We start from the raw sequence: 12,017 nt of genomic DNA, 5'->3' as shown, positions 1-12,017 counted from the left end.
CAGTCAGATGGCTATGGAATCAAGAAAGAGAGGGCTGACTGAGGCCGAAAGAATAAACTTCAGTAAGATGGTGATGGGATATGATTTCTCCAAGAACTGTGAAGATACCAGACTTATATTATTCCTATGTTGGCTTATGATACTGATGAAGTTGAGGATAACACAGAAATAAGTTTGTAGTTGGAGAAGTCAGGTATGTACTGATTTATGAGTATGGATATAAGGAAAGTCATGGCTGACTGGTTAGGACAGGAGAAAGATAATCACAGACAGTATTGTTCTGTATAAAGTAGGAGTTGAATTTAAGATGTATATTGTCAGTGGTATTATTAAGGAAGGGAAGAGAGGTGTGAGTTTTTTTGGATGATGAAATAATTTGTGTGATAAATCAAAAAAAAAATGTTTTTTTCTTTGCTGTTTACATTGGAAGTTGGTATAATAGATTTGTTAATGCACAAGCTGAAATGGCCAATAAATGAACCTTGATATTTGAATACAAAAGGCCATATAGTAACTCACACAAATATTGTAAAACTAGAAAAAAAAAAAACTAGCCCTGAATGGATGCTGATTATGTTGGTGGCACCAACTAGAAAACATTTTCCATTTGCTAATACATGATTTTCTAGTGTAACTGTCCCAGGCCATTTCCCAAAGAAGGGAGAACTTGGTTGTCTTCCTAAAACAACTTGAAGAGGTCCCGGGGACCAAAGATAGTTCAGAGAGTGCCTTGAGCACAGCAAGCATCTCATTGATATTTATGTGCTTGCATCTGTCCTTGATGTCTCACACCGTGTGCACTTTTATCTCTCCAGAAACTGTTCCCCAATCAATTTCAAAGCATCTGTGGTGACTGACTGCTTTGGAGCAGGGAGGGGAAGGGGATACCCAGATTTAAGGATATCTGTTCTCTCCAACAATTACTTCTCTTCTGAAAAACCCCATCACTAGGATCTGAAAAGATAAAGGGTGTTGATGCTGGGAACAAATAGATTTCAGATACTACAGTATCTTTCTCGTGTGGAGTCTTGACAAGGGTATCATGAGAATCACAGATGCCATGAAACCCAAATTCCAGAGGCATTCCTCAGAGTGACCAAGGTCTGACTGCAAAACCTTTTTTTTTCCTGTGACAGAACTCTTTGAATTAAGGCATCTAGTTAACATTCCAGGGACATAATCTTATGTGAGGTAGTCAAGAAAGACTTTTGAATGTTCTCTTGGAAACCATGTTTGTGCAAGAGATATCTTACCTAACAGAGAGACTGCTAATATTTAGAAAAATACTCTGCAAAGATAAGTGAGTTGTCTAAATATGGAAAAATGTGGATACCCTATAGCATTCAGTGGGCTAAGACAGGAGTCATACTCCTTGTGAACACTCTTGGTTCAGTGGACAGTCCAAAGGGTAATGCACAAAACTGATAATGTCATCCAGACACACAAACCTTAAGAAATGCCTGAAGTCTGGATGAATAGGGATGGGATGACAAATATCTTTTAAGTCTAGTGTTACCAGGAAAATTAAATAAGGAAGAAGAGGTAAAAGGTTATGAAGTGACAACATTTTGAATTTGGGCACTATAACAAATGGGTTTAGAAAAGAAATATCCAGAACTGGTTTCCAAGCATCTTTTTTTGGCACTAAGAACATTCTTGAAAAACTCTTCCTACCTTGGAAGGAGGAACTGGTCCTATCACTCTTTTTGACAGCATGGAATGAAGAACAGGTGGAAGCAAAACAGTCTGAGTTGCAGATGAGGAATGACTCCCTGGAAATGAAGAATTTCTTCCCACTGCCATCTGTCATCCTGCTGAATGATTTCAGAACCCATTTGTCTGAAAAAATCTGTTGCCGAAGACAAAAATGGAGATTCAGACTTTCTGGAAAGGAAAAAGGACCAGGGAGGGAGGGGGTCACAAGGTCTCTTGAACAGTTATTCAGACTTGTTGGAGTGTCCTTGGTTTTGAGAGGTTTGAAACTTCTTTTTGAAACCCACTTACAAGCTTGATATTAGCTAATATTTTGCTGAATTTATTTAACTGTCCCATTTTCGTTAACTGTCATACCATTATAATTCTATGCATGTTCATTTATTATTCTACGTATGCACATTTACTACTCTATGTCTGTACATTTATTACTTTTCAATTAACTGTCATTTCATTACTAGTCTATGTATGCATGTAAATTTATTATGTAAATTTTGTAAAACTGCCATCTACTCAATTCTGTAAAACAGAGCATTTCTCCCTGGGCCTCTGCCAAAAATGGGAACTGCGCCCAGTCAGAGTTTCCCAGTAAACAATAGCAATAAATAAACACAATAAATACATTACATCTTAAACATCTGATTGCTTGAATTCTGTTGAGGCTGTTTATTCCATTTTTTAGCCAAAATAGATGAGGAGAAAGAAAATCCTTGGAAACTTTGAAAAAGAGGGTTGAAAACCTTCGAGATTCCATGGCTCAGCTTTCCCCTTTCATTGCTCTTTTTGGTCACTTCTGTAGCAGATGGGCCAAATACTAAATCTCTATCCAAGGGAGAATTTAAAATCTCTTTTTAACATTATCTGGGAGATTCTGAGAATGCAGCTAAGCAAACCTCATTAAAACAGTACAAGTGGCCACAGCCGGGGAAAAAGTATCAACAGAGTCATTTATACACACTGCAAACAAGGAGTAGTAACCTGTGTAATAGAAGAAACCAAGTTATTATAACTGATTTTTCTCACAAGAAGAAAATGTAGATAAAACATCAGTCATACTTTCACAAACTGTAGCATACGAGCGTGACAATTTCAAAATTTGAAAACCAAAGTTGCAGAAGAATACCTTTCCCATACCGAACAATAAAAAACTGAAGAACTTGATACATCCTATCTGCCTTTTTAGGGACAGCTGACTGACTGTCAAGAAAACTGGGCAGTTAAATACACATCCTCTAAGGCAGACAGGACAGGGGGAATGGGTGTAGATTCTGGAAAATTCTTCTTTAAGGACTCATTGCATTTTCTGAGTGACTAAGATACCTGTGTTCTTCCACTGATAAACCCTGGGACATTCTAACAATAGTTTCAGAGAAAGAGACACCCCACAGAGAGAATCAGAAACTGAGCTCTCCTCTGAGTCTGAATCAGAAAGCTGAGGAAAATGAATATATCCTTGCATCTTCCTGATCATATTCGGAATCTTGAATCTCTTCAGCAAAAGAGGAATCCTTCTTTTACCAGAAACTACTTTAAAAGAAGGATCCACAGCCTGAATTAAACCCTCAGCCAGTTGCAGTAAACTACTCCTATCTAAAGAAATTTGAGGAGGGGTAGACACAGGGTCGGCTTTCTGCTTCTTTTTCCAGGCAAAATGAGGCCAACCGCCTTACTAATGACAGCAGCTGCTTCCCCAGTGACGGGCACAGCATTCTGACACAACGGTGAAACCATCCCTGTTCCTTCTCCCAGGGCCAACAAGAGTGACTTTCCTTTGCGCACTAAGGGGATTCCAAAAGACACAGAGGATGTGGCTGACCACTGGTCTATTGTGGCTGTAGGTGCTACATCAGAGAAATCTGGGGTAAAAGATGAGGGGACTAAATTACAACAAATGGGCAAGCAGAGTCACCCACCTCCAGGTAAGGCAATTTAATATCCTGCTGTGGTAGCAGAGGTGTTTGCATAACTTTTTCTTCTTGTTGTAGGAAGAAGGACCGACCAAGGGACTGGTAGTCTGTTCCATTGTCAAGCCAAAAATGGCACCTCTTTCCCTGGGAAGACAAGCAGCAAATGCCAGTAAAACTATTAATCCACAAAAAAATCTTTTTTGACAGAAAAAAAAAACAGCAAAAAACATTTTAAAACACCATGAGAACCTCACAATGGAAAAAGAGACACAACTTCTCCACAGAAAATACGTTTTCAGTTAGTTTACATTACTTTTAAAGTGACAGAAAGAAATGAGTGCTCTGTTTAAAAGGATGTTACAGTCTCGAGACAGTCCATTAAATAACAACACTCCTAACTTAAAATAACTTTCCTGAAGCAGAAAGTAATAAAACATTAGCAAATTATATGAAATGGAATGTATCCCCCCATGGGAACTTACCTGCTCAGCAAAGAAAAGCACAAGCTGACGTCAATCTCAAAAGCCTCAGAGCAGTGTACTCTTTAGCGGCATTAAAGCTCTGAAGGACTTTTCTCCCAAACTTGTCTGTTACTCAGCTCAGGTCAAATTGCTTGATAGCTCTGGCACATGAAGATGGCTGGCTATGCTGTTATATCCTTGGCAGGATAAAATAAGTATAGCTAAGGCTACTGCAGCAGTGATCAGTATGCAGAACACTGGAAATTAAGGCAGCTAGTTAAGTACATTCTGAAGAGGGGAAGGTTGGAGCATGGTATGGACACAAAATAAAGCAAGGACAATGATGGAAAGAGTAGAATTCATTAGAAGACATGAGACAGATGAAAGTACGCAAACAAAAGTTGGAAGTAGTTTAGTTCTGGACAAAAGTGATAATGTACCTCCTCTGAAAGGGTGGAGGGACAGTGCAATATACTCCTGTAGGAAACAGTTGAAAATAAATCAACTGAGAGATTCAAACAAGCATGTGACAGATGGCAGAAATAATCTATAACAGAAGTGGGAAGGGGGCAGCTGCATATGGGGCTAGATGCATTGTTGAAGAAACACTAAAAGGGCATTCAAAGTTACTTATTATTTGGTTGTTACAATAAAATGCAACTAATCACTAAATAAGTTTTGATCTGTTAAATCTTACATGAAAGTGTATATTTTACTAAGAGAATTCTTTGTCAGGGCTAGCCAACTGGCATGGTAAACACTGGCTCTAGATGATGGTCAGTGCTGATGAGACACCCTCACATCATGTGCAAAATGGGGAAAAAGGGGGTTATGGATGGAATGTTTTAATTAACAGGGCCTGTTTTGAAGCTTTGAAGTTATTTCAAAATAAGATCAAGAAAATTTCACCTGTTCTACAGGAACAGATATGCAGAAAGTTAAATGAAATTTACACTTCAACACATTGTAATTAAACTTGTTGTGCCTGTCTCTCTACTACTACATCACAATTAAGTAGTACTTCCAATATTCATTAGTTTTTATCTGTCACATAAGCTTTTTGATATTTACCTGTGTGCAAAGCTTCAGAATAGCATCTTGTATGATAGCAGGCTCCTGACTCCTAAAATATCCCCCTGCAAACACAATTTAAACACAAGGCAGGTAAACTTAGAAAGAACATTTCAAAGAAAACAGCATTGCTTAAAACCTATATATACATATACATATAAAGACAACAGACATTTAAAATGGTAAGCATGGTTTTGCCAAATGTCTTCTGAGAAACTTTTATCAATTAAAAGAAGTAAACATATTATACTTATTAAAGGCTTAAGAATGAAACAACTACGTGTGTAGGCTCACAGGTTCATAGGTGCATACTAGGCTAATGGCCCAGGGCCTTTACGAGCCTAGCCATAGGATTACCCTGGCATCGTCCAACCCGACCTTAGTTCTCATTGCCTCTGTCGAGTAGACCCACTGGAGTTATCCCCGGGGTGAATTTTCTATTTCACATTGAAGAGGGTCAGCGAGGTGCTCTGCTTGACATGTATAGTCTATTCCATAGCATGGGCAGTCTCTGGGTTATGAACCTGTCCCTCCAGAATGTTCTGTTGATTGTGGTAATGAGGTTGAGGTCTCTGGAGCTTATGGTGCAGAGGGATTGGAATTTCTTTAGATGTAGAATTTCTAACAGAGCTGGTTCAGAGTTGGCTTTGAAAGTCAAACAGAGATCGCCTGTAAGTAGGCGATATGAGACAGAGAATAGTTGGAGTTTTTTGAGTCTGTCCATACAGGACAAGTGTTTAAGGCCTAGGATCCACTTTGTGAGGTACTTTTGCAGCCTCTCCAGCTGCTGCAGGTGTCTAGTGAGGTACATGCCAAATGGGACATTGTACTCGATGATTGACCTAATGAGGGAAGAGTTGAGGGAAACAATGACATCGTTCTTCCTGGATGCAAAACTCTTAGTAATGAGATGTGCCACACAGAAGGACTTTCTGACCACAGTGGCAATGTGGTGATCAAAACAGAGGTTGCTGTCAACCTGTGTTCCCAGATCTCTTATAATGCCTTCTGTGCTCAGCTGACTACCATCAATGTGGTAATTCATGGGAACCGGGTTTTCCCAAAGGGGATGACGACACATTTTTTGGCATTGAGCTTTAAGGCCATGGTTCTGACACCAGTCGTTGAGGCCATTCTGTTGGATGTTAACATCACTTGGGGAGTTAATAACAGCGCCCATCTTATAATCGTCTGCAAATTTTGTCAGCCAGAGTTCCTTTGTGCTGGCCTGGACTTCAGAGAAGTAGATACCAAATAGAAGAGGACCCAGGACTGAACTCTGTGTGACTCCACTCGTGGCTAGTTGGCAGTCTGACTTGGATTCAGCTACTTTTACACTGTGGGTTCTATCTGTGAGCCAGTGTGCAACCCACCTAATGATATAGGGGTTGATGCCTAGCTTACTGAGTTTTTCTATGATTCATGAGTGGGGAATGGTATCAAAGGCCTTGGCCAGATCAAGGTAGGCTGTATGAACCACCTTGCCTTCATCCACAGCTCTGGTGACTGACTCAAAGAAGTCAACAAAGTTGAGCAGGCATGATCTACCCTTCACAAAACCAAACTGTGTGGGACCCAGAGTTTGGACAGTCCCTATATCCTTGTTTATAAGGCCCATGATGATGAATGCATAGCTTTGCATATCAGACTTATCAGGGTAATGGGGCGAGAGGTCCCAGGGTCTGTAGTCACTCCTTTGTGGAGAGGGATGACTGTAGCAGTGCGCCATTCCTTAGGGACAAAGCCTGAGGTGAGGCTGTAACTGAACAGGGCACACAGGTGAGGTGCCAGTTCACTCTGTGGTTCATGTAGAACACAGCCAGGGATATTGTCAGGTCTCACAGAAGTTGTATTCTTGGTCTTGGACAGTGCTGTTTTAACCTGTGCAGCAGTACTACTGAGGGCCTGGCAATCTACTGGTATTGTGATTGGACCTTTGGGGGGGGGGGGGGTAAAGTTGGTACTGAATCTGTTAGCCAGTATACTGGCAATATCTGTTGGCTCGGTAAAGGAGGTACCATTGTGCAGCAGCTCAGAGCAAATCTGGGTATTGCCGTGGAGATTATTTACATAACTATAGAAGGCCTTGCGGTTGTCTTTACTATCCAGTGCAATTCTGTTTTCATAGCTAGCTTTACAGGATTTGATGAGGGATCTCAACTTTTTGTTGAGGCTGATAAGGGAGTTTTTCTAGTCTTGGGACTTCACATTATTCAGCATCAGTTTCCTCCTTCTGTTGTTGTAGAGTTTGTTTATGGCAGGGGACCACCATATTCGCTTCCTTTTTTGGAGGAGAGTCTCTTGGTTCTACTGGGTATGGCGAGATCCAAGCATTTGTGTACGTGTTCATACAGTGCACTGGTGTATGATTTGGCAGTCATGCAACTATTCTCCATTTGCATGGGTGCCATGAAGTTGGCCATCTCTGTTTTTAGGAACCCAAAGTTAGCTTTGGAAAAGTTTTTCATCGTAGTTACCTTTGTGGGGGGAGGGGGTTGGTGGCAGGGATGGGAGGGGTATGTGGATTTCCAAGGTGATTAGTTTGTGGTCGGATCTAACCAGTGAAGAGGCGCCTATTGGTGTACAGCAACAGTCGCCCATGTTAGTAATGACCACGTCAGGGATGTTGCTACCTCTAGTGGGGGTAAGAACGAGCTGGTCCAGGGCATTGGAATTAATGAATTCCAGGAAACGTTGGGCAAGTGTATTGATACGTGAGTTGTTTTCCCAGTTAATGGAGGGGTAGTTGAAGTTGCCTAGTATGAGAGTGTTAGGTTGGACCCTAATATTCTCCAGGGTGCTTAGGAATGTGGAGTGTGAGTCTTGGGACATGGTTGGGGACCTATAGCAGGCTATGACCTGAATCGCTGTCTTAACCAGTGTTAGATGCACCTGAAGTATCTCAGATGTGTTATGTTGGGCTACCAGTTTGAAGGTGTATGCATCCTTTATGAATATAGAAAAAACATTGCTGTGGAGCTTCAATCCAAGTTCTGGGGCTGAAAGGTGTGGAAAGTTAGAAAGGATGAAGCCAGAAAACTAAAAGAAATGAGGAGACTAGAAGTAAAACATGCATTCAAAATCTCTCCAAATTATGAGACAGATACAGATTAAACTGCAAGTAAAAAAGTCAGTTAATGAACACATTTACCTTAAAAGTATAGAAAACAATTGAAGAAAAAGTCAATAGGCCTACCTTTCCTACAAAAATGTACAATTTCTTCTAACTGACTTTATGCACTCTCAATGGGTTTTACTTCCCTGTCTCTTTATTTTTACTGACCTTGACCATAATCCTCCTGAGTATGCAATATATATGTATTCCTGTCAAAATAACTTTGCACCTAGGCCATCGACAGCTTAAGACCACTTTTATATTTCAGAATTACCTTGAATATCCCCTGAGCAGTTCAAGCCATCTTGTGCGTTTATTGGCATCTTTTTTTTACCACTAATTCCTTAAGAAGAGATTCTTCAAATTCTTCAGATGTATTTTTGGAACTTGAAATATTGCTATCACTTGTATGTACTTTTCTTTATCTTATCAAAGACTACATGCTAATTGACTTAAGTGGAGTCACACACAACAAACTTTGCTTTAGCTTAATCTCATGGATTAATAAACACAGCAATGTCACTTAGTGGATCCATAATGTCACATTGTTGCTTCAGACTATTTCTTAAAAGCCACAAGTTGGCGCGTAAAGCTTGCATTTCAGTTTATTTCTATTTAATGTAACATTTGATACTGGGGAAGCTGGCTGGTCCACATACCTATTTCAGTCACAACTCAAGCAACAGCAGTAAGGTTAAATAAAACAATATAAATGCAAAGGCAATTTAATGTTACCAGTCCTGCAGCATATTTTTAGAAGGTGGAAGTAAACTGTAGTATGCAGAGAAGACTTCACACATACAGAAGAAAAATGTACAAACTCATAGGCGCATAGGTTCATCGATGTATACCAGGCTAACAACCACAGGAGCTTTACAAGCCTATCCATGAAACCCAAATGTACAGACAGTGAATGAAAGTCAGAACTGATTCCCAAAGTCTCAGCTCAGATGACTGAATCCCAGACTCTAAGTTGTGAAGCAGAAATCTTTCCAATAAGCCACCGTGCTGTCCTTGTTATCTAAAAAGAATCAAGTTTTGAACAGTCAGTGGCAAATGCAGTCTTATAAATTGCAGAACAGCAGAGTGTACAGCTATGGAACAAACCTTCTATTATAGCAGATTTTCTTGACATGTGGGCACAAAACAACCAGTTTCCACCCCGTACTACAACAGCCATTTGTTTTCTCTGATTTACTGTTGTCCAGTCAATAATGCCATATCCAAGATGGCCAGAAGGTACTAAATGTGGCTAATTAGGCAGGCTATGCTATGAAATACAGATATATCAATAAAGTTAACAAAACAGTAGATGTTCAAATGATTACTGCTGCGGTAGTCTAAGCAATATGGGTTATGTCCTGCATAGGATATAACAGCTGGCCAGCATCCTAGGCTTCAGGGTACCTTCAATGCTCTCAATCCTTTTAGTCAGCTCAAGACAAGTTGTCTAAAAATACTGGTTTGGATGCCAAGCCCTTCAGAGCATTCATGCAAACTGAGCCCTGCAAAGCCATTCTTAGTAAAAGAAAAATTGATGTCCAAATCCTGGCATACAAAACACACTAAAAACAAGGGGGACGGAATTGGATGCTACTGCAGCAGTGATCATTCTATCATCTATTGTTATACTAACACAGCTGTATACTATGTTCATCATAATGATCAACAGGGTCTATATCATAACATCGAAGTGTCAAAACTTTGAATGTTATAATATGGAACCCAAAACCTCGAAGACTGACAACAGCGAAGCCGCTGTTTCCCAGGGAAAGAATTTGGTGGGCCGTTTCCACAGCTTTGCTATTTCCTCCAATGTGGTGCGATCTCGGAGTTGGTATATTTAAGGAGGGTGTGTGTGTGTGGGGGGTGAAGCCCCCCAACATAGAAATAGTTTGTAGTGTTTCTGTGTTTCGTGTTTTCTGTTCTCAGTCTTTGGGGTTTTTAGCTTTCCTGGTTTTGGGTTTGATATTATAACATTCGAAGTTTTGACACTTCGATGTTATGATACAGACCCTATCAACATGTATATCCACCGACAAACTATAACAATTAAACGAACCACATCCGGGAAAGAAATGGTGCCAGGATATTTAAAATCACCACTTTTAATATGACTTTAAATATGACTACAAAATATAAAAACATATAAACATTCGCAACACAGAAAAGCCACATAAGCGCTTTCATGTAATAATATGAACTTCAGCATATTTCCTTCTTATCATAGGCTTAATGTTTAAATACCTTTACAGAGCCATACTATTGGTCAATGCAGACACACCCTCCGTGTCGTCATACATTCATTGACAAAAATACACATATCCCCACTAATACAATTCCTTTATTAAGCAACGTAATATTCAATACAATAAATTAAAAAAAATCTTTAAAATCATTTATTTACTACCTTTGTAGTGCTTTTAATTCTAAAGTACATGTGATAGAACTAAACTCATTTAGACCTGGCCACTTTTCCACACCAAGACATATCTGCCATATTAATTCTTTCTTCTCTAACTGAAGTGTTAAAAATCCACCCCTCTCATTTTGGATTACCTGATCTATAACTGTATATCTAAATGTATGTTCAGGAAATTCATTTATATGCTTGCCCAATGCATTATTCAAGTTTTTCCTTCTTATATTATATTCATGTTCACACACTCTCTTTCTTTTAGTTTATGGTTGGTCACACCGACAAAAAAACTAGGACAATTATTGCACATAGCCACATATATGACCCCCTTTGGCTCACAGTTATATTTACCTTTAATCTAACATTACATTCCTTTTATGCTAAAGGTTTTAGCCACTTTCATAAACTTACAATGATGGCAAAAACCACATTTCCTCATTCCCCCTTGTCCCTTTTTCACTTTATTACATCGCCTTTCCAAAATCTCTTTAAAGTTAAGGCCCCTATGACATACCGTCACAGGATTTTCACCAATCTTACTTCTAAGTATCCTTCACGAATCAGTGGCCAATTCTTACTCAAAATCCTTTTTATCATAATATGTTCATAATGATAAGTTGTAACAAAAGGTGTCTGTAAACTTATGTCTATTACCAGATTCCTATTTCCACTTCAACCCATCTGCAAATCAATTATTTGTGTAGTATCACCTCCCCCTCAACAAACACTTAAAATTGGTTTATAAAATCCCCTCCATCTTTTACTCACAACTTCTTGTCCTAATTCTATCCAACAAATCATTTGGGTATCCCCTTTTCCTAAACATATCCTTTGAATAAGAACATTCTTCAAAAAAATCTTTTTCCATTGTAATCATCCGAGTTGCCCTCACCAGTTGCCATTTGATGACAGAACATTTTTGATGTACTGGATGCATACTAGTAAAGTGCAAAATACTATCTGAATAGGTCTTCTTCCTGTATATTTTACAAATATATCCATTGTTTAACCTATCCTTAATTAGTAAAATATCCAAATATGATATTTTCTCCACATCCATTTAATATGTAAAATCTAAAAAATTAGTCACGTTTCCTATATATGTAATAAATTCTAAACATCTCATCACCATTTCCTTTCCAGGTGATACAAATATCATCCAAATAATGGATTGAAAGTCTAAAATTTCCTTAAATTGGCTATAAAACACAAACTTGTGTTCCCAAGCTGCCATTACCATATTTGCAAACACAGAACCACTTGGGGAACCCTTCGCCACTCCACTCTTTTGTAGATAGTACTGAGTAATAATTATATCTTGTTTAATGGGA

General features: G+C 39.1%; 1 protein-coding gene across 1 annotated transcript in view; it reads right to left on the bottom strand.

Annotated features, from left to right (window-relative positions):
- Nucleotides 1-12,017, bottom strand: part of ACOX3 (acyl-CoA oxidase 3, pristanoyl) — a 1,839,061-nt gene that overhangs the window by 109,101 nt on the left and 1,717,943 nt on the right. The window contains exon 16 of the mRNA XM_044062802.1: nucleotides 5,153-5,217. Within this exon, the coding sequence (XP_043918737.1) occupies nucleotides 5,153-5,217 (65 nt within the window). The remainder of the gene's footprint in view (nucleotides 1-5,152; nucleotides 5,218-12,017) is intronic.

The sequence above is a fragment of the Protopterus annectens genome, chromosome 2.part1 (assembly GCF_019279795.1).
Source record: "Protopterus annectens isolate FY-2018-M chromosome 2.part1, PAN1.0, whole genome shotgun sequence".
NCBI classification, from domain to species: domain Eukaryota; kingdom Metazoa; phylum Chordata; order Ceratodontiformes; family Protopteridae; genus Protopterus; species Protopterus annectens.
Note: the sequence above shows the minus strand (reverse complement) of the source record. Positions and strands in the feature narration are given on the sequence as shown.